Raw genomic sequence first — 26,072 nt, 5'->3', positions numbered from 1 at the left:
CAATTCCATGTCTCAGAACACAGTAGTTTGGAGTAGTTTGGGTTCAGTACTAACTGTACTGTACTGTTCTCGCTCTTTGCCTGGTGTTTCCCACCCGCAGGTGAATGATTTAGTTCGGGACAAGTTTACTAACAAGAACGGGGAAATTATCCTGCCCGCAGAAATGTTGGCTGGCGGTTGTGTAAGTTGCATGCCATTGTGTATCTTGGAGTGCAGTGTATTCTATGTGCATCAAGATCTAGATATGTGTGCATTCTGTGTAGGGTAACTACTAGTAAATCAGCACTTTATATAGGATCAGATTCCAATGCTCTACATGTGTGTGTAGCTAAGTGTGTTGCTTTGCCACATAACAGTTTAGGGCTACCTATATGACTTGTCTCTTCGTCTCGGTTCAGAAATTTGCTTGCTGAAATGTACACAAACGCCACCCAGTTTGTCCAAAAATCTAAACTTCATGACATGAAATTAATGTAAATGTACATATTTTTGTTGGCTTAGAGTGACAGTTTTAGCAAAGAAAATCAACAACTTCATTGCCCAACGAAGACAATGAGACAGAAACGACTTAAAGCTTGAGACAATCCTGCTTTAATTTTTTTCTGAAGAATGTGTTTTTTCAAGTGCAGCTGGATTTTACAGTACCAGAGTTTGTTGATTGCATACAACTTGCTGCAATTTTACCTTGCACTGCTAGGTGTCACTACAGAGTTACTAATATGATAGTTATAGATGGTCATCAAAATGGATACTGTAAATGCATTTAAGTTCGCGGGGATTTAATTTCGCGGTAGCGGGAAAATGGACTTTTCGAGGTGGTTTTAATTTCGCGGTAGCACCATGCACTGTAGTCTCTTACTGTTATGGAAAAATCTTCGCGGTGGTTTTGAATTCGCGTTGAAGCGGCCGCCGCGAAAACCGCGAACATTAATCCACCGCGAACATTTCTGCATTTACAGTAGTCCTGTATGTAGTGGTGAAAAAAGAACCTTGTGGCATATCTCTTAAAAATACTTCAACAAAATAAATTGTAGAAAAAATATGGCTGCATCTCTAACTCCAATAAGTGTTGTTTTAAAATGCCTAGTATCTAATTTGGTTTGTTTTTTTTGGCGACACCACCAGGGCGGAATGTGTCAGGTGATGTTCACCAACCCCCTGGAGATTGTGAAGATCAGGTTACAGGTGGCCGGAGAGATCCAGTCGGGCCCGAGGGTGTCCGCGCTCAACGTGTGCAGGGAGCTGGGATTTGCAGGCCTTTATAAGGTCTGACACTATATTAATTATTATGATAATGTGATCCACAGAGCATTTCATAAATTGTGATTCAGTAGTGTCAGTGAGACAGACCAGCCGATGAGTGTTATATGAGCTGGAACTTTCATCATTTGCATACATAAATACTGAGGGAAGGTTACATTCAAAGTTATAGTTGCTTTTGTATCTTTATGATCAGACTTAGAGAAGGCACACCAATTTCTTGGTTTTCAGATTTCAAAAATATGATGCCAGATTAGGATATGAAAACAGACTTGGGGGAAGTCTATATCCTAGTACACAAATTTTTAAGGAATGTACAGAATTATGCCACTTTTTGTCCTAGTACTTTGTTTTCACAATGTCTTCATGCTAAAATTTGACACGTAAATATCCTAGAACCAACAAATTTGATTGGTGTGGCCTTGCATGTGTATTTAAGTTTGATAATGATAATATTTATTTATTTATTTATTTATTTGGATTCTCCACACTGGAGGGTATGGCGGAACAGGTGTCAAAAGACAATTATGCTAATATTATGCTTTATGAGGACAGACCACATTCAAGTTAGAGCAAGTTGGAATCAACACAATCATGACGTTTCTCATGATGTGGTATTGAAAGCCTTTATTTTAGTAAGACTACTGTACTGCTTCATTTTGTGGGTTTACGGAAAAGGCTGGGCTGTCTACCTGGGCTGTCTACCTGTGCTGTCTACCTGGCCTGCTATCACGTCAGGCTACTCGGATCTACAAAAGCCTCATTTTGTTCTGAAATTTTGTTTTTTTGTCACCAGGGTGCAAGTGCCTGCTTTCTGCGTGACATCCCGTTTTCCGCGATCTACTTCCCAGTCTACGCCCACGGCAAAAAGTATTTAGCCGACGAAGATGGACATAACAGTATTCCCTCACTGCTTATAGCTGCTACCATTGCAGGTATTTATAATGAAATGTTGTTTTTATATGGATGAAAACTAAACTTTACAAGACCAGTCCAACACTTCTAGGAAATGGGACTTACCCAAATTTTCTTGGACACGTCTACTGCCACTGCTAGGATGTTACTGTTAATACATTTAAGTTCGCGGGGATTTGATTTCATGGGAGGGGGAAAAGTGACTTTTCGCGGTGGATGTAAGTTCGCAGTAACATCATAGACTGCAGTCTAATACCATAATACAAAAATGTTCGCGGTGGTTTTAAGTTCGCAGTGAAGTGGTCACAGCAAAAACCGTGAACATTTCTGCATTTACAGTATGTTAGAGACAGTGGGGCCGCGTAGCACAGTGGTATTGTATTCGGCCCGTGATCGAGAGGTCGCCGGTTCGAATCCGCCTACCGTGTTGCCGGTCTTGTGCCCTTGGGAAAGGCACTTTACACGACTTTCCTCACTTTACTCAAGTGAAAAATGAGTCGTCCCTCGGATAGGACGTTAAATGGAGGTCCCGTGTATGGGGAGAGCCATACCCCATGCACGTTAAAGAACCCCCACACGTGCGATGGTGCGGTGTGCGTTGGTGCAAATCCTTCTGTCGGGAGTTGGTGATTCACTTCAAATCACCCGGATGGAGGCCTGGCGAACCTCTGTCTCGTATCAGCCACATGGTGAATTACATCATTCACCCGGGCGGGAGACCTGGCGCATCCCCGTCTTGTAATTAGCCTACGAAAGGGTATGTCACCCCGTAAGGGGCGGTATAACCCCGTCGTGTGTAGACATGTGCGAACATGTCTACATTTGATCACGTCGACCGATGATGATGTTAGAGACATCTGACTGCAGAAACTGGTCGTATGTGCCGGATAACCTGTATCACCCCCCGTCTCTGTTCTGTGTCATTTTTTCTTCTTTTCCTTTTTGACTGTGTCTTCTTTCTTGCATAGTGGAACATACATAATGTAGATGTTCTTGCAGTGAGTTTTCATGCTGTTTCTGGCAACATTTTCCTGGGTTCTGGACAAAACACCCTAACTGTTGATAACAATGTCATAGAGGTACATGAAAGAAATTTAACAACAGAAATCATGGTTTGAAATACTGGGTGCATGTGCACACAGGTGCACCCAAAATTGGAGCTGTGCACCCAATTATTTTCTGTGGGTGCACAGGGTGCACCCAAATATTTTCTTCGGTTTATGTATGTTAAGATGTCAAACTCAAAGTATACTAGTATACATCATATTCTTGAGATCTAAGTGTTAGGCAGATAATAAAAATGTCTGTCATGTTACTTGTTTTAGACTTTGATAGCTTGTAACTAAGTTTTATTATTAGGTTATTACTTAAATTTCAGTGGTGCACCCAAAAATTTTTTGATGCACCCAATTTTTCAAGCTGGGTGCAACAGTGCACCTAATCCCAAAAATGAATTTCGAGCCCTGGAAATACATTACTTGATCTGGTGCACATCTCTGTCACCTGCCAGGTGCCCCGGCGGCATCTCTTGTCACACCTGCGGACGTGATCAAGACGAGACTACAGGTGAAGGAGCGGGAGGGGTTCACCACCTACAAGGGGCTGTTCGACTGTGCCAGGAAGATCTGGGCTGAGGAGGGGGGGAAAGCCTTCTGGAAGGGTGCTCCCGGTGGGTGCATATATATCACTACCAAAAATGATTTTTTTCTTATTTTGCTTACCCCATGGACAATTCTTATATGAAGAAAAATATTCTTGCAGGAAGAAAATGTAGAATAAAAATCAAACAAAACGAGAAACTACAAAAAAATTTCTAAACATTTAAGCAAAATCTTCTTATTTTTTCTTACAATGCAAGAAATAAATTCTAGAAATTCTTGTTGTTTTTTTTCTAGCCAGATTCAACTCTTAAGAAATACAAGAATTTTTTTTCTTCCAGGAAGAAGATAAACAAGAAAAAGCATTTTGAGAAATACAAGAAAACAAATCTCAAATTTTCTCAAAAACTTGACAAGCAAAAATTTGCACATTTTTCTAAGATTTCTTGGGGACAGAATCATTTTCTTCCTGGAAGAAAAATTTTCTGTGAGGAAGCAAAACAAAATAAACAAGAAAAAGCATTTTTGGTAGTGCATTTAGTTGTTCTGAATTTGAATCCTATTATGAAGCAATGTTGAACAGATCTCGCACGATCTTAAATGAGTATTCAAATACTGGTTGGTTCTCTATCTACAGATGCTTGTAACCATTTAGTAGAGCTCAAATATGATTGATGCCAGGCTAGTATAGATATGTTGCTTATTGATTATGACGACCACATCTACATGTAAAAATGGTAACTCAGGTGTCCATCAATCTGTTTACAGAAGACTTAAAAGGTTAGCAACACTAGGAACTTTCATTCAACTTTTGGAACTGTTACGTTTAGTTAGCATATGGGGACATACGCTCAATTGGGAAGGGATAGTGTAGGGACGTTACCAATGACATTTTTGTCCTCCCCAGCCCGTATGTTCAGGTCCTGCCCCCAGTTTGGTGTGACCCTCATGGTGTACGAGGTCTTACAGAGAACGTTCTACATCGACTTTGGTGGAAGGTAAGGCCTCTTTCAGATGCATGACATTTAAAAACTAAAATTTATGAAAGTTCATTTTTGTTGCCTCGTACTTGCACTTAGGTCTTTAAAACTAGAAAGTTTGTTCTACTTGCAAGCATAAAATGTATGTATCATAGTTGTGTCATAGTTTAATCAATACTCTCCTTTCTTCAAGTGCATGATGAATTTATCTTTAATACTGTATATTTTTGGTAATATGGTACTGTATCCTGAAAAGTATGCTATGCCTTTGAATTAGAATGCATATAACTGTTTCCGAATATATTTGTAAATATTGTTAACAAATACCCGTGTTGTTGCCATGAATATACATCATGTGTTAAAAATGGCACTCTCCTACAAATGTGCTTTACCTTTGAACTTTGACCACAGGCGACCTGAAGGGTCAGAGGTCAAGAAGGCACCCAGCATCATGGATCTTCCTCCACCAAATCCTGACCACATTGGCGGCTACCGTCTGGCAGTGGCTACGTTTGCTGGCATCGAGAGAAAGTTTGGTCTAGCTCTTCCCAAGTTCACCCCTTCGGAAATTATTCAGGCTCAAGTTAAAAAGGAGGTAAGGTTTTTTATTTGTAGGGAAAGAAATCTACATGACCAAAATAATACTGTCTTCTTTTGGGAAAATATACAATCATGTAAAATGTGCGTCCCATGTTTGACGAGGTGTCTATTAAAAGGTGGTATCTCACTGTGCTTGGGGCACCGGTGTGGTACTGTGGGGTTTAAAGGATCAATTTTAGAGATAAAGAAAAAGTTTGTAAGGATTGATGTATTTTGTTGTCTTCCAAGTCATTCTTGTACGTATGACACAACATCTAAATTATAAAAGATTGGCGAAAATAACACAACAGTGTGGCAGTGAATGAACTCTGGAGTGCTGCACCAGTGCCCCAAGTGCAGTGAGATACCAACTTAAGGATATCAAAGAGACCAGGCAAGCAACCCCTCCCTGTTATTATATAATATATGCTGCTACAGAAACAGCAAGGGAACTTGATGCACCTATGTGCCACTAGACACTATAAGGTGAACAAGAACAGTAAAGTATGGTCAGGCTTTTAACCAGGCATGTCAAGGCGTCATCTGGACGCACTTTCTTAGAATAACAAGAAATTTGATGCCCCTGGATGCCCTTACACTGGGAGAAAATTGTCTGACAAGCATGAAATTCTGATTGACCAGGGATGCTACCAGGTCATCTGTGGTCACAGTCTGCTACTGTGACCTTTGGAACAGTATTTTTGCCTCTTGGGGTACCTAAGAATGCACTTTTTAAACTTAAAATCGTCAAAAACTCTGCACCACAGAAGGTGGATGCCCCCGGACCCCCCTACAATAGTCACTTACCGCGACTCACCAATAAGTTTGGACTCCCTATTTTAAAATCCTAGCTAAAAGCCTGAGTATGGTACATAGCTATCGTCATTTAGTCGCTATCATATGAAGTACATGACTAAACAAAAATGTGGTTCAGAGAATAAAAATTGCTTTGGTGTGTACGATTTTTATTCGCCAACATTTTATGCTATTAATATTTATGTTTGATGTACTGGTAAATTTTTTTTTTCTTTTCAGGTTGGCGCTCAAGCAAGCTGAGAAGCTACCAACAGGCAACATGCACCTAGGCAAAGAAGTAGCAATATCAAGTGACCTTTGACCTCTCCTATCCCACAATGCAGCACAGTACCACAAAAGCACTGCATTATGGGAATTGGTCACATGACCATTTTTTTATAGCTGTTTGATTCACTGTCATGGAATATGTTTACATAATTTTTGTTGTCATTGTGAATGATCAGCCATGTTTCTTTCTACAGAATAGTACATGTATATCACATAGACAAAAAAATGGTTTTGTTTTAGATTTTTTGCTGGAACATTTGAAGTTCAGTTTCATTCAGTCAGAAAATTAGATTTTTTCCCAATTAACTGGATTTAGTTTGTCAATATTAGGCAAAATGCATATTTCTGGGAAATGTTATTGTTATTTGCCATGACAAATACTAGTATAAAAATGCAAACAATTCAGGAAAGCAAGATGAAAACGGAAACTTGACTGTAGGAAAAGGCTATTTGTAATGATTAAAGATAATATATGACTGGAGTGAAATGTTGTATTATTTACATGTAGCATCTATCTGTGACAAAGGGATCTTCCTAATACGGGCGTTTCCACCACTTGACACTCGTCTGGTTAAAGCTCCAGTAAAGAGGTGAAGGGAAAATAATTCACTTTCTACCCAATTGTGCCATATAAATGGCAATTTTATTCAACTCTTGATGAATAGCCTTTCATCATGCTAATGCCCTGGAAGAAATGTTGTGTTCCTGCTCACCAAACCAACCCGATCAAAAATCTGCCCCACATTTGCTTTCTTTCTTTTTTCGATTAACTGTTAATAAGGGACTTAAATTTTCAGGTTGACATTTGAGAGATGAAAACGTATTCTTGTCATATCTGATTCAGTAGACAATCGTGCTGAGACAAGGTATAACTGTATAATTTGAGTATGATGTTGAAAATACCATTGTCCTGAGTTTGATATTTGTTAAAAGATATTTGTTGGATAACTAAAATTTTGAAGAAAAAACCTACCAACTTAGTGACATCAAAAATACCCAGCTTTTAAGCATGAGATAGAAGGGTCACAGGTTCAATTCATGTCTGTTGGAAAGGAACTTTTACACTTTACTCTTCACCAAGATTGGTACCTGACTTCCATTGGAAAGGTAAAAGGCAGCGGAAGGAAAGGGAAGGGATGGGCTCTGCCCTCCAATATGTACCATTCACAACCCACTGGCCCTATGGTGAAAGGAAAGGTCACAATTTTTCCACCAACTTCTGCTTGGAAAGTTCTATGGCCTCAAAAAAAAAAGGCTATGATACTCCCTATGTTTACCAACAGACACCAACTTTTTTTAGAACAGTGATCAGGAACACAACATTAACTTTCCAAGGCCTAAACAAATCCAGGGCTGTGAAAGACATATCCATATTTCTCAAATATGTAAGTTGAGGTTCAAGTTAACATAATCATAGGGGCACATGTATAGAGTATAAAGTTTTTTGAAGGGTTGTTATTGTATGACTTTCTCAATGCCCGTGTTGAATAATAAGTACAAACGAGGATGCAGTGATTTTCAGTATTGTATATTGTTATATACAACATGGCAAAGTTTGACTGATACAATGATAGAAGTGTTGAAGACGAATACCAGGTCTTAAAATGTATAGATGAAAAAATATGAAAAATAAAAGTATAAAATCATACTGATGCTAATTCTGAAGTTTTCAATTTTTTTATTCATGGCAATCATGCATATTTTGATAAAAACCATAAGCAGATTTCAAAGATTGTATGATGTCATCATGCTTAGCATCATACGTGACAAATTTGTCATAGTCTGTTATGCAGACCTTACTGAAACTACATGTGGAACAAGTCATTATGCATGTATGCTCTAATGTATAGGGCAGACATCGAAGTTGGCACTACCAGTCTGTCTACATGTATATTTGTCCAATTTCTATATTTTTCAGCGACATGTGGGGCCTTGTAGGAGGTATGTCCAGAAATGGGGTAAATGTACGAAGTTAGTGTGTACGAAGTTGTACGAAGTTAAAGGTAGATATAGACCGTGATCGGTAAACTTCGGAAGTTTTAGGTGACGTCATCTAACTTCGTACAGGTAGGCAGGGTTGGTGACTTTGTGCCGGTTTTTCCTTTGTGGCCAAGATGAGCAAGTTATTTGAAATCGCAGTGTTTGCACTGATTTAAAAAAAAAACAGCTAAGATTTAAAATGCACCAAAAATCAAAAGAAATTCGTCATGATAATTGGGTGCGTGAAAAGGATAAGGCATTGTGGAATACATAACTCGTGCCATATGTTCAATTTTACGAATTGTGATTTTCTTTTTGGAAATTTACAACATTTGCAATTTTAGGTGACAGCTTGCGCTCATTAGCATATTTTGCGGTTTTCGCCACTTTGCGATTGCCTTGCGCAATTTGGCGCCCTCCGAAGAGATAGCATCTTAAGCCATTTCAATTACATTTGTCCCTTCTACGGTCTGCGTAAGTTTCTGATACATAAGTTCTCTAGAAATTGAATTTTATCTTTATCCAAAGAACGGAATAAATCTCCTATTTTACTCTTTCATTAAAAACACGTTGCGTTGTAATTACACGTGACGAACTTTGAAATTTTGATTCTTTAGAAGTCTTGGGAGTAAATAAACTATCAGGTAAGGGGAAACAAGTTGTTTATTGGCGAAAAATGCCTCTTTGTACATCTGAAAGGCCACGCAGTCGGTCACACATAAACCACCAAGAGTTGGACTTAGACCCCGTTCACACTCAAAAAAATGAAGCGGCTTCAACGTGGAAGCCGCTTGAACGTGCAATCCGCTTCAAAAAAATTACGTTCACACTCATTACAGACAATCAGATTAATCGCACACAATCCAAGCTGATTGTGATTCCGTACCTTGACGTCAGGTACTTTTTGTACAACATTGTTTGTAGGTTTTCTCAAACCCACTCTTAATAGTCTTATATCATGATCCAGAGAGAGATCTGTTCAAAGATATGCTTGTTTTTTGTGATTTTTTTAGCTTGCTGTGGTTCCTCTCTCTTCGAGCGATAAAAAAAGCTTTGTTTGCTTCCCATTCCACTTGCCTTGACCCTACAGCATTTTTTTCTTTCTATCCAGACATTATCATTGGGCACAGAAATTAATAACGTGAGCAAACCTGTCAATGTGGCGTGTGTTCCTGCTCCCGCCGATAAATGGATATATAACCTCCAACAGGGGGCAAATCGGAAATTTACATAGAATCTAGCCACATTGCGTTCACACTCGCGATTTCAGCCAAGCGGCTTGTTCACAAGTGTCTCAAACTACCTCCCAGGGATGGATTGCAAACGAGCCGGATCGGTGAAAATCCAAGCCGCTTGGAGCGTTCAGACTCAAGAAAACGATCCGGATCAAGCGGCTTCCACGTTGAAGCCGCTTCATTATTTTGAGTGTGAACGGGGTCTAAACGATAATGGGGGTTAGAGGACAAGTGTAATAGACCGATCCGGACTGTCCATCACAATTAGTGGTCCAGCCAATGATAGCATGGCAATTAGCGGCTCAACCAATGAGAGTGGCTGCATGTCCTTTTGAAGTTTAGCGAGCTTGACTGCCTGCCTCACGCCAGGTGTGACGGTCGTCTGAGGTCATCATGCCTTGCATCACATGGTGCGTAACGGTTTTTTTTAAAGGTCGGGCTGTCAAACATGAAGGTCAGGGAACAATTTTAAATTTAGAGGTCGTTATTACTGTGTTCTATTAGAGTCTAATGAGATATAAATTTCAATATAAGGATATATACCGTTTTAATGTATCTGTCAGTTTCGTGCCTAACTCTATCCGATTTTTCTGTGTGCTCTAACAATGTAATAAAAAAATGGCAGTGTAATTCTCACTATGGTTCAACAAATAAAAATCGGCCCATGCAGTTCCAAAATGTCGCTAGGTGGCCCAATCCTATTCACACCTTGCCCTAAGAGCTCTCTATGAATCAAGAACACGAGATATCTAAACTCGAGGTATCTAAACCGGAAGGTCAACTGCAGTATGGTAAAATGTCGCAAGGGGGCATTATCGACCTTGTCATCCATTTTTAACCTCTAGACATCTCCTAAATATCCATTTTTTTTCAAGTTATGCTGCTCACAATCATACACAGAGAGAAAGTGAGATACTCTTACACACACACACACGCAAACAAATACCCTCAGAGAAGGTACTGCATGTAATATATATATTGGAGGGTAATAATTTAACCACAGACCATGTAATAAAACTTCAATTGAAGGGTTGAAGTTTAAACTCTAACAAGGGTTTTACAAAAAGTTGCTGAGTGATGACAAGTGTCCATTCTTTTGATATAGAGAAGTTTATTTGCAAGTTCGTGCCCGAGGGCTAATTGCAAGTACATGGTATACACATAGTGACAATGGACAGTCATAAACAATATTCTAATCTAATACTAGTGTTGGCTATTTCTAAACAGGTTGGGTTTGACTTCTTTTTTGGAAGCAGAGGGAGACGAAATACACCTCTACAGTATTGCACAATCTTACTGAGACAAAACAGACGTAAAGTGGACCATAAAGGGACAAACCATTCTTCACCAAGAAGGGGAGGTTACTGCGAATATACACGACGTCCTTCGCTCCCATTTGCTGTTTCAATCCAAGTTTAAACGGCAAATATTTTACATTTTGCATTTTCTAACACACGTAGGTTTTTGTAAAAGCGATATTTTGTATGTAGAAAAAAAAATTACATTGAAACGCTACCCTTATGTAAACACAACGCCCCTTCCTTTTCACTTATTGCACCTACAACCGGTGTACTCGCTGGGGCGAAGTCACTGTAAAATGTCGCTTCAAACCACACGTGTTTTTCCCATTCTTCTCACTCTCGTCTTGGGTGTAGCGGGAACACCTAGTACGGACGAAACCGCAGCGAGAGAGTGGCTAGAATGGTACAACACTCGAGCACAGGACGTCTACTACAAGAGTTCTACGGCGTCGTGGGCCTACAACACAAATATCACCGACGAGACGCAGCAGCGACAGGTTAGTGTATCGTCTGAAACTACTAATAAGCGTTGACTGACTTAATATCTAGCCTGGATGCCAGACTGTTTCTAGGACCTACACAGACCAGGTGTCACAGGCAATATGCCTTCCAAGGAAAATTTACCACAGACACCCCTTTTAAGGTTCCTAGGCTGGAAAATTCGAGCTAAGCTCTAATTCTGTGTACGAGGCATATGTTTTTTTTTCTCTCCCTCAACCGAAAGGAATTGGTCAAAGGAATAGGTATAACATTGCGAGGCTAACACATTTGGTGATGAAAAATAGTATGGTAGATTTGTGTGTCGTTACTTTATCGTCTATATGTAGTCGTTCTATCTTTAAAATTCTGCATACGTATTTGCTAAAAATAGTCGGCTCTGAGGGCACCAAAAGCATATGTCGGTTAGGGGGGGTTTTACCAGTCTACTAAGCACAAAACCTGTTTCTAACAACAATGTCTTCTCGAAGACCTTTCGAGTACAAGTAATCGTCCATTCACGCGCGATGTAATTGACACCAACCCCGTGAAAATACATCGGGTGTTCTGATAAACTGCACGGGTGCACAACTCTCTTCGCACCGTAGAGACAACGGCGAGCGCACGATGGTAAGGATTTATACGGCTTGTCACGACACTATAGAATTGCTAAGCGAAGCGGCCAATATATATCTATAAATGGCAGATTTGAACAGTTATCGTAGCATAACTAACACAATTTCACATGACTGCAAGGGAAAAACTCAATTAAGGGGCGTTTTACTCCCAAAGGGACATTGTATGTTAGACGGGTGGGGTTGGGGGTGGTTGGTGTCGGGTATTGGCCCTGACCTGAACTTTTTGAAATCCGTGGATAACCAATCCCACCTGTTCATTTTGTGTCTGTCTCTTATTTTTCTTGGCTCAGGCTTTTTCACTCTTCGACGACGTTGACTGTAAAAGTCGCTCTACTTTGTAACGATAAAAAAACTGCTTGAAAAAATATACAAGGTAGTCTTTCAAAGTGCTCTATGTACCACACCTTCTGTTCAAATACGCTGTTCCAACATTTTGAGAGGTGGTGTTTTTGGCGTCCCTTGTACGTAGTAAATCATTTACTAACACAAATAAACATTTAACAGACTAAATTCAAAAGCTATTGTACGTTGACAACAGTTCCCTCTACTAACACTACGTCACTCCTCCGGTCTTTGTAAGAAAATTTACTCTCCAATTTTTATCTGCGACAAAGATGAGAAAATATAAGGAATGATTGTATTCTAACTTGAAGAGAGAAAGACAAAGAAAAAATTTTGACAGAACTAAATGCTAAAGATGAAAAAAAAATCAACACCCAATCAGGATCAGAAATGCACCATCCCTTGACATGACTGCCCCTCCCGTTCTGATGTTACCTGGCACTCCCCCAAGGTGTTGCCCTCACAAGGACATGAGCGTATACCCTGTTCAGGCTAAATCATTCAAGGTCACTTTAGGTGTAGACATTACTTAAGCTGGTTTATGTAAAGGAATCTTCTGTGTTATCCTAACATAAATAAACAAATTTCGTATCTTAGAAGATTTGCAAAGATCTTTACCATTGGAGTTATGTTTGGGAATTGCTGGAATTATTGAGGATTTGCCTTTTACAAGAGGGACTAACTTGTTAGTCTGCGGATTTTTTTCCATGAACTGTAAGTTAAAGGATACTCCGTGCACTGGTGTGTAAAATAGTATGTTGTTTTGTTGAAAGGGGATCGCGTTTCACGCGAACAGAATTTCATACAAGCACAACTCATCTCTTGCATGGTTGTGTTTACTATCTACGTTTACCTTCATGGAAAGGAAACATATTGTTTTTGCTCAGTTTCTTCTTCTTCTTCCTCGACTCCAAACAAATGATGTCATTGACCTGGACCAGACAGCTGTCACCATGGTTACTGGTCAGGCGCGGCAGCAGATACCCTTTGGTGTTCCGTTGAATAGATGTAGCAAGTGGCAGACAGAGCTGCAGGGGCTGGTCATCGTATATTTGAATGTGTTGAGGTAGAATAAATAAACCGAACATTATAGATTTTCAAGCTAGACCATGTTTTGCGGAAGGTTATATAGAGTCCATTCCAAGTCACCATGAAGGTTTTTAGGTGATATTTGTAATAAGTACGAATTATTTTTAATAAAAGAATATCTGAGCCACAATAATTAAATTCTTTTTAAAAAATTGACTAAGAAAATACTAATCTATTTGAATTCCTTTGAATATTTTAGAAACATTTTGAAAGTTACTGTACAAAAATATCTTTATTTAGAATAATTGTGAAATCTCTCTGTGATTATTTCACATTTACAAATATTTCCAAAAAATGGTAAACCTGGCCAAATGGTAAAATCAGTTAATTGCCCCCTTAAAAGTAAGCCCTATTGTTGCATCTGTATATTTTTAGATTTCACTGCTTGGCACTGGTGGATCCTTTGTGGTGGGCCATTGTTGCATGGCACCCAACCATACTTTGCAAGTATGTGTGAATTGCTATCTTCCCAGCCTACCAAACTATTTACAAAAAATGGTAGAAAATGGTAGAAAATGGTAAATAATGAATGCTGTTATCATTATTTAGAAACCATTAGAAGTATCCAATTCTGCACCATGAATATTTCCAAAGTTTTACAGGACCAGGGAAATATTTATAAAGTTGAAACAGTGTTAAAAAATTTCTGAAGTATCAAATGTCCTAGACATATAATTACAAAACTTTAAAATCAATTCTAAACAATGGCAACAAACATCTGCATGGTGTCTTGGAATGGACTCTAGAATAAATAAACCGAACATTATAGATTTTCAAGCTAGACCATGTTTTGCGGAAGGTTATATACTTGCTTGCACATTTTGTATGTCTAGTGAATGCTTCTTTTTTTTTATGTTCATGTAGAAACGTGCTTTAACGAAACTTTATTGCAAGATCATGTCCGAAAGCAAATTGCAAAGTAAAACAGTAGCACTGCATTGTATACTTAGCAGATATTGAAAATAAGATATAAAGATATACTAATGAGGAAAAGACAACTGTTCAAAATCTATTTCTTCTGGAAAAATTCTTGGGGGGGGGGTGACTTTTTCCGTATGCAATAAGAGATGAGTTGTACAACATTATTGTAGACAAAAGGGTTGCAAGAAGATGTTTTTATTGGTTGTCCAGGTGTGAAAAGCATATGATTTTTTTTTAGATTGCTATGAATAATTTACTTCTGTCACAAATGCATGGTAAACAATGTCTTCGAGGTATATATTGTTTTCCTCTTGGGGTTACCGTAGTTTCCGTCCATCTGTCTCAAGTCAGTAAACTGTACCGTATCTATTAGTGCCAGACCCTGTTGTCCTCTAACCTTCTGTACTCCACCTTGACAAGCTTTGGGGAATAAACTGTGGGTCCCATTGCAAACGGAGGAGGTCTCGTTTTGTTGTTAGCCCATGTTGATTTGATTATATGAATGACATCCGAGCGCGTATCAATTTTCGGCAGTTTCCAAAGTTTTCAACCTTCCTGTAAATCGTACAAAGCAGATTTAAAATATGCAAAAAAAAATATACCGTGGATTTCAAAAACAAATATATGAAAATATATACTACTGTCATAATAAATTCAAAGGTCGGAAAAAATGTGATGGAACAAAAATGAAGACTCTATTGTTTGGTATACTGCATTCTGTGTGTTTAGTCCTTTGTTCGTGTGTGTGTGTGTGTGTGTGTGTGTGTGTGTGTGTGTGTGTGTGTGTGTGTGTGTGTGTGTGTGTGTGTGTGTGTGTGAGTGTGTGTGTGTGTGTGTGTGTGAGTGTGTGTGTGTGTGTGTGAGTGTGTGTGTGTGTGTGTGTGAGTGTGTGTGTGTGTGTGTGTGTGTGTGTGTGTGTGTGCGTGCGTGTGTGTGTGTGTGTGTGTGTGTGTGTGTGTGTTTGTGTGTGTGTGTGTGTTTGTGTGTGTGTGTGTGTGTGTGTGTGTTTCTGCAGCAATAACATATGAACCTCTTGATGGATTGTGATGACATTTGGCATGTTGAAAGGTGCCCTGAGGACGAAGGAGAAGGGCTTTTCTTGGCCCACTGCCGACTGACCTTGGTACTGCAACATAACTTTCGGCATTTGTATCTAATCTCCTAGACATGCAATAGTTTTTTTGTGTGTGTGTGTGGCAGATGGCTTTTAATGCCAGGGAGAAGTGGTGTAGGGTTGCCCCCTATCAGCTTGCTCTGGAACTACAGGAACGTTTCTGTTAAAACCCGATAGATGCCAGTAATGAAGCAATGGCCCAAAAATAGCCTGCACCACAGGAAAAGTAAGAGGGGTAAAGAAGCGGGGGAATTGCAATCATCACTTTAATTTGCAAGTGATCGCTCACAATGAAGTGCGGACAGAATAGCACCACAATACGCCCTCTTAGGCCTAGGTCCCAGTTCCAACCCCGGCCGGGTAGCTTTCCGAAACGAAAAATATGATAAGAAGGGCAACAAAACACATAGAATGTAACATTAGTCAGGGGCATAATTTGTGTATATTCCTTGGTAAGCATTTCTATTTTTCGTTTTCCGCAAACATTCTGGCCGGGCCCCCCTATGTAAAAAAAGCCACAAAATTTTCGGAAATGAGACCTAAGCCTTAGCCAGAATAAACAGGACTGCGTGCATTCAGAAATTCAGTCGTTCCAGCTATGCTAGAGGGGTTCAACAGGATTATCTTAGCTCTGTGGACGTTGCCTAGCTGCTAATAGCAGATTGCGAGTACAAGTATCAACAAAGACATCAACGCCCATTTACTGTGCCAGTGTCAGATATCGCTGTTGCCCAAAGTTCAAGTGGTATACCCTATCGTCGAGTTACATTGTCATCATAGTGTTAGTGCATGTGCGGTGCTTGTGCATGTGTCTGAATGTGTACGTAAATATGGGTGTGTTTGTGTTTATGTGCGTGTGGCCATGTATGTATATATATATATATGTGTGTGTGTGTGTGTGTGTGTGTGTGTGTTTGTGTGTGTGTGTGTGTGTGTGTGTGTGTGTGTGTGTGTGTGTGTGTGTGTGTGTGTGGAATGAAAACTAGAGCTAGACGTCATTCTAGATACTCCACAAAGAAAACTCCACAGAGGTTGTTTCCCTTCAGGTGGAGGTTAGTTTGGAGACGTCCCAGTTCATCAAGGAGGTTGCGCAGAACGCTACAGCGCTATGGGACTGGTCGGGCATGTCGTTCGACACCAAGAGGAAGTTCGACTCCATCACAAACATCGGAAGCGCCGCCTTGCAGAACCAAACTAAACTGGAGCGGGTATGTTCGTTTTAGTAAACCAGACTGAAAGCGTTATACAGCGATGAAAGATAACGTACAAGTAAACTAGATCCCATTCTTGAACATTCTAAGTTATATTTGTACAACACGTATGAATATTCTATACAGTAGCCGTTAGATCAACTTGCCTCAAAAGAACAATTTTGACATATACGTTTAATTATACGGCGGAGATTCCGACGTTCCAAACAATATCACTCTGAAGTTTTTTGATTATCGTCAAGTTAAGGACTGACCAGTTCAAATGAGGGGTATCGGCCTAAACCAGATCAAATCTTTTTTTTTTTTTACCAAATCAGACAGTCTACATCCAACCATGTTTCATCGATCTTCAGAGATTTATATTTTCTAAGAAAAGGTCTTCTGCAATTGTTAAAAGGGCTAGCTAGAATGATAGTACTGCATGTGTAACATATAAAAGGGGATCCTTGATGCATGCCTATATTAGTGACATTCGCCCTGTTCTTGACATAGCTCACGAACGTCCAGTCTGAGATGAGGCGAATCTACAGCACCGCGAAAGTTTGTGAAAACGTGGATGGACAGGAAAACTGTATGGTGTTCGAACCGGGTGAGTCTTACTTCATCAGAACCCAGTAAAATAGCACATGTTTGGAAACCAAAAGTTTGACCTTTTAGTAGGTTCAGGCGTACAATTCTAAGTACGCATGTGCAGCGATAGGTATTGTGGGTAATATGTCAAAGGTGAATGCCAAGCGACTTTTGAATATCAACCAAAAGTCGCCTGGACATCTGCCAAAAAGCAGTTACTCAAGCAACAGGATATGATTTTGGAAACGGTCAGAAATTTTTAGGGAGAGCCCACTACTATCGTCAGTGACACAAAAGAATGACACTGGCGAAAGGTAATGTATTCCTTCTGTAACATCTGACCGTTTCCAAAATCATATACAGTTGCTTGAGTAACTGCTTTGTGGTGCATTTTTTGGCGGACACTGTTGCGCAAATCGAGACAATAACCGAGAAAGTAACTATTTACAAGTTGCCCTTAAACTAATTTGTTCGCACATGCGTACATAAACCTCCTTATGCCGCTAGCAAACTCATGATTGAAGTCACGTGTTTTAACTGTGTTTTCGCGATATCTCGCTTAGATCTGACGCGAGAGTTGGCGACCGGACGTGACTATAACCGGCTGCAGTTCATCTGGGACGGATGGAGGGCGTCAGTTGGCCCTCAGCTCAGGTCGCTCTATCAGGAGTTCGTGGACCTTAGCAACGAAGCAGCAGTGGCCAATGGTGAGGAAAATCATGTTATAGAAAACCTGGCCCCTTGCAGTTTCATAAACGGCGATAGGGGGCCCCAAACTACACCAATAACTTTCTGTCTCAAGATCGTAGAGCTATTTACTTACTCCAAAAACACGATCACAGCGCATGTTCAACAATATTTCTTCTGTAGTTCATAGGTAAACGCCAGCAGGCCCAGTATCAAACTTGAACTTCGTTTTACCTTCTGCTAACAAATTACAAAATATTAGAAAGATCCAACAACAACTTCGCAAGCTCTGTTGGCAAGGAACACGGAAACATAGATAAACAGCACCAAAAATATAATCTTCTTGGCAAATGCACAAAAGAGGTCTTTTTTTTTTGTTTTTCCATTCGAACGTAATTCCTAGTAATCCCCAATCTTTTTCTTATACCAGGTTTTGATAACACCGGAGCTAGCTGGCGGTCCTGGTACGAGGTCGACACGTTCGAGCAGGATCTGGAAAACATCTACGAGGAGTTGAAACCGCTTTACCTGAACCTGCACGCCTATGTCAGGAGGAAGCTTAGCGAAACCTACGGCAACAGGGTCAGCCTTACAGACCCCATCCCTGCACATCTATTTGGTAAGTAGCCCTTGTTAAACTTGTCTTTATCAGGCTCCATATATAGGTGGGTTGTCGCAAACCTAAAGGCGAACTCTCTGCGGCACTGCGGGGTTCGTTCACTATGGCACTGTTTTGTTATTTTCGCGATTTGCAATGATTTAGATATTGCGTAATACGTAAAAGTATGACTTATTAAGACAACAAAACACACAAAACGGAAGAAAATTCGTTCTCTATCTCTGAAATTCGTTGAGTCATCTACAAACCCCGCAGTGCCTCACCGATACCTCATATGCAGTGAGGTCGCAAATAAAAACTGTACTCCTCGGCCGTCTAACTCCTCCGGCGTGTTTTTCGTCTTATTGGCCAATTTCTTCTATTTTTATCAGCGACCTGTGGAGCCTAGTAGAGGCTATTGTTAGGCTAACGTCACATTTTGAAACCAGGGCCCTGCCGGGCAGCTTTCGGTAACGAAAACTGTTTTGCACACTGGACGTAAAAGATACAGTCTTGTGCATAATTTGTACATATACCATGATAAGCACTATTTTTCGTTCCCCCAAACAGCCCGACCCTAAACTGAACAAAATTTGTTATGAAAATGGGTAAGTGTAGACCTACCTGTTTTGTTCTAACCTTAAACGTTTTTAGATTCGTCAAAACATCTTGAGGAAAACAAGGATTTTAAGTTAACACTTCAGTGCCTAATTTTATCTCTTATCTGTACAACTCAACTGTGTCGTCTGCTCTATAAGATACGTGGAGGGGGTAACGTGTGGTTACGTTTTGCTGGTATAAATTTAAATGTAACGACAACGTTTTTGTGTCTGTCAAGGTAACATGTGGTCCCAACAGTGGAACAACATCTTCGACCTGGTGGAGCCGTATCCCAACAAGCCTGGCGGCATTGACGTCACACCCAAGATGGTGGAACAGGTTAGTATATATTATATGATTTCAGGGAAAAGTTTGTCATCTGTCCGAAAGAAACAACGATTCCACCAGCTAGAGATACAGATCACGACCGAAGTCCATGTCGAATACTACTCTGACAGGATCTTCACCGGTGTAATCTATGATTCTGCCCTTAAAAATTCCTGAGGCCTTTACTAATCATTTTGATAGATAAGAATATCCATAAAGTAATAGGCACTTCACAGTTGGCATCTCTAGAATCGTCAATTCTAACATATTACAAACACATCCTTCGATTTATCAGTAATGTGATAGTCTTCTGTGCCTAAGACATATTTACCTTTAATGATTTTGCCGTTTCTTCTTCCTCTACATCTTTTTCGTCTCCAAACTAAGAATTGCAATCACATGGACCAGAGGACTGTCACCCTCGTTACTGTTACATAACATAGAACATTGTGTTGGAATATATAATGTAGCTAGTGGCAAGACATGGGCTGGTCATCGCATATACATATAAAGGTGGGGTCACACATGCGTATATATTTAATTCCGTATGAGGCGCGCATGGGAGTATTTACCTCCACCAGGCTCCACAGGTCGTTGGAAAAATATTAGAAATTGGACAAACGTAAACAGGTAACATGTCAGACGAGTTAGCTGGGTCGCTAACCATACTTCTCGGTCAGCTAACTCATCTGGCATGTTATGTATCTATTTTTGTCCAATTTGTACTATTTTTCCCGCGCCCTGTGGAGCCTGGTAGAGACTAAGAGCGTCATACGCACCTCAATCGGACTTGAATATATACGCATGTGTGACCCCACTTTAATATGTCTTGGTTGCACTCCGTGCGCCTTGTTACAGAATTACAACGCCACGCACATGTTCCGCGTGTCTGAGGAGTTCTTCACGTCCCTGGGCCTGGGCGCCATGCCTGACACGTTCTGGGAGAGGTCCATGATAGTTCGGCCAACGGACGGAAGGGACGTCGTCTGTTACGCTTCGGCTTGGGATTTCAGTAGGGACAGAGACTTCAGGTCACGTCTTATTTTCTTCAGTGTACTTTATTAGTTTATCCAAAATACACGCTTACTTTTTAACTATTCCTGACAATGAGAAATCAGTCCTACTATTAAAATCAAAGGACCCACACATTATAAAAGAAGTCGGTAAATTCGTCTTCCACTGCCTAAAGAGAAGAAGTCAAACCCAACAAAACCAGTATAATGTACACTTCAGTAGCACAGCATAGTCATAGAATGTAGTTCCTAGCACCTTTGTATTTTCCTTATTTTACATGTTGTTTTGTACCTTGCAATTAGCCCTTGGGCAAGAATTTGCAATAAACATATTATTATTATATGTTTTAGCGAGATGTTGGTCGGCCAAATGCTCACGTGCACGGTTCACAAGCGCGCTATATAAATGTTTTGAAAAACATTTTAACAAATGTTTGAAAAAAAAAATTGAAAAAAAAAATTCGGTTTACGGGGACTTCTATAATTAAGGGCCATAGGGTGACTGGCTTCGACGCGGAAAAATATAGTGGATAGTGTATAGGTTTTAAAAGTAGGACAAGCTACGTATCCTATGTATGGCATATATACATGCGTGCTAAAAAATATATGTATGGCATATATACATGCGTACTTGAATATGGCTATCGACACACTGATATGTCCCTGATCTCCTTGCTTTTATATTGATTCTAAATGTACCATTTGTCAGTTTACAAAATTCTTTTTTTAAACGTGTATAAATTGGTGTGTATATATAGTTTGTGTTCTTACATTTGTATGACCATGCGTTGCATATCTAAAGAAATTCAATCCAATTAAAAATTTGTAATTATTCTTTTTTTTGTAGGATCAAACAGTGTACTGATGTTACAATGGAGGATCTTCTGACTGTTCATCACGAGATGGGACACATACAGTACTACATACAATACGCCGATCAACCTCTCATTTACAGGTAACATGCTGGGTATAAAAATGCTAACAAGCGCTTCAATTTTTTTGCGACGCCCTTAGGCAGCAAGCCCAATAGTATCGTATTGCTGGAAATGCTGAATATTTAGAGTAAGTAGCATTTTCAAAGTGCATCCCAATGCTATGTTTTGGCATCATACAATTTATTGTCACATAAGAGTTATAAATTTAGTCGTTTTCATAACCAGTCTTAATTTGGTGTACGTCGTAAGTGGATTTGAATGGAGGGATGTTTAGACTAGGTTAAGTCGATTCCTGAAGTTCCAGCTGGCTAGACATTGTGTCCCAGAGAAGGGCTCTCTGTTCGACTTATCTCACTCGACTTGAATGTACAATGATCAACGCACTCCGGTTGGGGGCTAGCTGCTTAAAAAGTGATGGAAAGAGAGGGGCGGTCTCCACCTTCCAATACCATACCTTAATACAGTGGATGACACCCCACTTTTCCTACAGCTTCAGAAGGGGTATAGACTGGTTTAGGACTTTTTTTTACCTTTTTATAACCCATTTGTCTTTTCAGAGGTGGCGCCAATCCAGGGTTCCACGAGGCAGTAGGGGATGTGCTAGCCCTGTCTGTAGCCACACCCAAACATCTCAACCAGATAGGTCTGCTGGACGAAGTGACCGAGGATCCCGGTAAGTACAAATGTGTAATTATCTTTAACATTTTGAAAACAATCTTTATACTCACACACAGTAGTACAAGGTGAACCTACTGTTATAACAGTGCGTGCGAGTAGCATGACAAAAGACTACGGAGAAAACATTCTGCATTTTAAGGAAACTGTTGCCTTCCTAGTTTCGAATTGTTTCTTGTTAAGTTCGTGCATCATGAACTGTAACCACACACACTGTGGCCGCACACTGGACTTTTAAAGAGCTTCATACTTCATTGTCTTCCCTCCTCATAGCACCAGTGACAGGACTAGTCTACTTCTAAAATAGGGATGGAGGGTCAGTGGTAGTGGTTACAGTACATGGTTTACAATGGGTCATAACATTTACATAACTATCAATTTTGGGTATTATACGTTTGATTTTTTTCTAGATGCCGATATCAACTTCCTGATGGCCACAGCCCTGGAGAAGATTGCCTTCCTCCCGTTTGGTTATCTGATTGACCAGTGGCGCTGGCGAGTTTTTGATGGGTCTACCGGTCCAGACAACTACAATGCTGAATGGTGGAGACTCAGGTACATTTATACCTGTCTCAGTAAAAGATGTTAAACCAAAAAGTTACAGTTTGGAGTTAGATTTAAGACTAGAGTAGACACATTTTATGCTGTTCTACACTACGAACAAACCTGTATTAGCGGCCACCTTTGCATAGCGACGACCACCTCTATAGAGATACAAATCCAAATGTTCCACTGCAGCACCACAACAATTCGGTAGGGGGTCAAAAATCTAACGATTTTGAGGTCTCGGCAAGAAGAAGCCACATGCCAAATATCAGCACAACCTAATATACAGGCATTATGGTTCTTGAGTTAGAGCGTTTACAGACAACGAAAAACGCGCCAACTCAAACCCAAAACATAACCTTCTCTCATTCTGGCGAAGGTAACAGAAACCATTGCAAAAAATGCAGTCCAGTGGCATTATTTCTATAATACATGTCATACTAGACGTGAGAAGGGTTTTAGTTATTGTTTTCTGCCTAAACTAGCCCTCTAACATACGGAAGTAGACATCTATTGTTAGTGTTATATGTTTCAGCACCAAGGAGAGACCCATACCTCGTACAGCTATTACTGCCAGTCCCACCATTGTACCTTTTGTTACACCTCTGTATAGCCCATTGCACCTCCGTATCATCCATTTACACCTCCGTGACACCCTTTATGACTCCGTTACACCCTTCACACAATCGTTATGGCCCTTTGCAACGCCCGTTAAATCGCTGTAAAGCACATCTCACCCCCTTTGCACTCGACCCTCCGCCCCTGTTCTGCCCTTTAGATGTCTGTCTGACGTTACAGCACTCCGTGCCTGAAAGGAAAGTCGTCTTTTAGGTAGGGTGGTCACGTCAGTAAAGGATTACTAGTAATTGCTTTTTGTGTGTTTTCACATATTCTTTCTGTAGGACCAAGTACCAGGGGATAAAGCCACCCAGCACCAGAGACGAGACCCTGTTTGACCCCGGCTGCAAGTTCCACATCCCCAACAACACGCCTTACATCAGGTACAGTGTGAAACCTTTCCTGTAACGCTTCCCCTGTAAAAATGGGAGTTTAAGAAAAACCTAATATTTTGGCCGATGACGTCATACAATTAGCATAGTTTATTCACATTTGACTGTGAAAAATATTGGAAATAACATAACATTTTGTTTATATAAGAAAATAGCAGTTGTATATCAAATAAACTTAAAAAATGCATTGTTAGAAACGAAAATAGCGATTTTCATAAAAAAAATTGGCTATCAACAAACGGTGTATGGCAACTGGAAATAAAGGAAAATTTTCCAAACTTTTTGAAATTGTTGCCAACTAATACTAGTAGTCTGAATAGGGTTAAGAGATGTCTACCGACTGAGTATGCATAAAATGTGACTGCAATTTTAACTAATTGCCAATGAAACTTAAGCGTCAGACATATGTTATAAGTCACTGTTCCTCTTCACAGGTACTTCGTGAGTTTCGTGATCCAGTTCCAGTTCCACGAGGCTCTGTGTAGGGAGGCCGGCCACACAGGCCCTCTGCACACGTGCGACATCTACCGGTCTACGGCCGCGGGTGACAAGCTCAAGTAGGTGTCGATATTTCCCCCCTCCAATTAAAAAACAATTACTGATAATTACAAGTTAGAAATATAGCGAATCTTGTTTTAGACTGGACTGCATCGAAGAGCGCCGCCATGTACTGGGATTGTGACACCTTCTGTTTGCCATTTGGTTTCCAGTGTTGATATGGGCCAGAGCCGCCCGACAGACCCCGACGCTGCAGTACCATCATGGGTTACTTGTCGGCGCTTCAGTACTGTAGAGTTGCAGAATACAAATAAAAAGATATCTTTCTAACATAGATATTACTAAATAACAACGTGAAATGTTCACTTCTACAAACCATATGTTACCAACTTATTTTTCTCGGACATAAAATTGCACTAAAACGCATATCTTCCGCATTTCTTTATGACTAAAACGTATACTAGTATCTTTTCGCATTTTCCACAAATAATTTCGTTTTTGTGAATGTTACAGGGCGATGTTACAGATGGGCACGAGTAAACCCTGGCCAGAAGCTATGGAAGCCATCACAGGTCAAAGGTCGATGACCGCTAGTTCCCTCCTGAAGTACTTCCAACCCCTGACGGACTGGCTCAAACAGAAGAACTGGGAGAACAGAGAAAAACTCGGGTGGGACGCCGAGACTTGGGAGGATGCAAAGGACCCAGGTAAATGGATTTGCTGTATGGTTATAAATTGTTTACCAATAATAGAATTAAACATATATTTCAAAAGGTATGTGTAATCTTTGAAGTAATATATCAGGTTGGAAAATCACAAGATAACTTTTTTTACAACCAAAAGCAACGGCAGATGCTTCGGTGACTGTCTGTCACCTTCCGAAGTGCAATACTTTCATGTACTATTCCACACTGTAACTAGGTGTCGCTGTTAACAATGCGGTCCCAAATGTAAAGTGAGAAGTTAAAGGACGGTCATCGAAATGTCAGCTGTTGATTGTATATAGATCCCTGCAGTCAATACCCTCGTTATCCAGTATATCCAATGTTTTGGATAGCGTGTGCCTCTTTGGTTAACATTTAGATAGCGTTACTTACAATGTCAAAAGAGTATTATAATAATAGATTATCTATACAGTAGAAGCCAGTTAATCGCACAACGGATTAACGCACACTTCTGTTAACTGCACGGATTCCTAAAATCCCAAACCGATGCAGTCCAGCTGGATAAACTTCGCATTATTGCACCAGCCAGATAATTGCACCAAATACGCTGGACGGCTTCTACAGTATCAGAAAAATATCTTTACGAATTATATCTATAGAATTTCATTCGTATTGATATCACTTTAACTGTTTACATTCCTCTCTTTAAATTTTACAGCTGCCAGTTTTGCCTCGGCTGTCCAAGCAACCCTTCCCGTCATGCTCCTGGCGTTGATGGCGGCCATCTTCTTCCGGTGTTGAGCACCATTGACCACCTTACTTCCGTTCTTACAACGATGGATAAAAAATAGCAAAACAACATCAAGCTATAACTACCATTAACATCACTAGGGTCGTTTTATCCAGATTTTGTGAGATTTTGTGAGGTTATAAATTTATTATTGATGACCTTTAAGCAAAAAATTGTGTCTCGAAGTTAATATATATAATTGTAAATGTGTTTAGGTTAGATGCTATGCAGTACATTGACAAACATTGTGTAAAAGCACTCTCAACTGTCGAAATTATTTTAATCTTATTGCCATGACATGAATGCAAATAAAAGACAATCACACATCAACGTTATGAGTGAAAGTGATTTATTCGTGCTAAAGTAAGAATAGAATCTAAAAGGAGATGTGTCACTTTACCATTTAATATGTTGAAGCAAAATCTATACATGCAA

The 26,072-nt window shown here is 40.1% G+C and overlaps 2 protein-coding genes across 7 annotated transcripts in view; both read left to right on the top strand.

Moving 5' to 3' along the window:
- The window catches only part of LOC118403149 (calcium-binding mitochondrial carrier protein Aralar1-like), a 28,007-nt gene extending 19,939 nt beyond the window's left edge, over positions 1-8,068 (top strand). For 3 of the 6 annotated variants that reach the window (XM_035801665.1, XM_035801664.1, XM_035801662.1), the window contains 6 exons: positions 1,126-1,266; positions 2,057-2,195; positions 3,686-3,844; positions 4,681-4,771; positions 5,165-5,348; positions 6,368-6,635. In XM_035801665.1, the coding sequence (XP_035657558.1) occupies positions 1,126-1,266; positions 2,057-2,195; positions 3,686-3,844; positions 4,681-4,771; positions 5,165-5,348; positions 6,368-6,388 (735 nt within the window). In that variant the 3' untranslated portion in view covers positions 6,389-6,635. Of the gene's footprint in view, positions 1-100; positions 182-1,125; positions 1,267-2,056; positions 2,196-3,685; positions 3,845-4,680; positions 4,772-5,164; positions 5,349-6,367 lie in introns of all 6 variants that reach the window. The other 3 variants (XM_035801663.1, XM_035801661.1, XM_035801660.1) reach the window with 2 other exon arrangements.
- A 3,089-nt stretch (positions 8,069-11,157) lies between these two features.
- LOC118403150 (angiotensin-converting enzyme-like) lies at positions 11,158-25,967 on the top strand. Its single transcript, XM_035801666.1, has 14 exons — positions 11,158-11,428; positions 16,559-16,720; positions 17,216-17,312; positions 17,857-18,000; positions 18,411-18,599; positions 19,417-19,517; positions 20,364-20,536; positions 21,366-21,473; positions 22,011-22,126; positions 22,539-22,683; positions 23,577-23,675; positions 24,119-24,241; positions 24,696-24,889; positions 25,566-25,967. Exons 1-14 carry the CDS (start codon positions 11,228-11,230, stop codon positions 25,646-25,648), a joined length of 1,935 nt encoding a protein of 644 aa, XP_035657559.1. The 5' UTR covers positions 11,158-11,227; the 3' UTR covers positions 25,649-25,967.
- Positions 25,968-26,072: the final 105 nt, after the last annotated feature.

The sequence above is a fragment of the Branchiostoma floridae genome, chromosome 16 (assembly GCF_000003815.2).
Source record: "Branchiostoma floridae strain S238N-H82 chromosome 16, Bfl_VNyyK, whole genome shotgun sequence".
Taxonomy (NCBI): Eukaryota; Metazoa; Chordata; class Leptocardii; order Amphioxiformes; family Branchiostomatidae; genus Branchiostoma; species Branchiostoma floridae.
This window is presented reverse-complemented; position numbering and strand designations above follow the sequence as displayed.

Bases quoted from the DNA above. Each gene is read 5' to 3' on its own strand.
- LOC118403150 (XM_035801666.1), top strand. From the start codon at position 11,228: ATGTCGCTTCAAACCACACGTGTTTTTCCCATTCTTCTCACTCTCGTC. The intron at 21,474-22,010 runs GTAACATGCTGG...TTGTCTTTTCAG, and splicing joins GATCAACCTCTCATTTACAG to AGGTGGCGCCAATCCAGGGT. The intron at 22,127-22,538 runs GTAAGTACAAAT...ATTTTTTTCTAG, and splicing joins CGAAGTGACCGAGGATCCCG to ATGCCGATATCAACTTCCTG.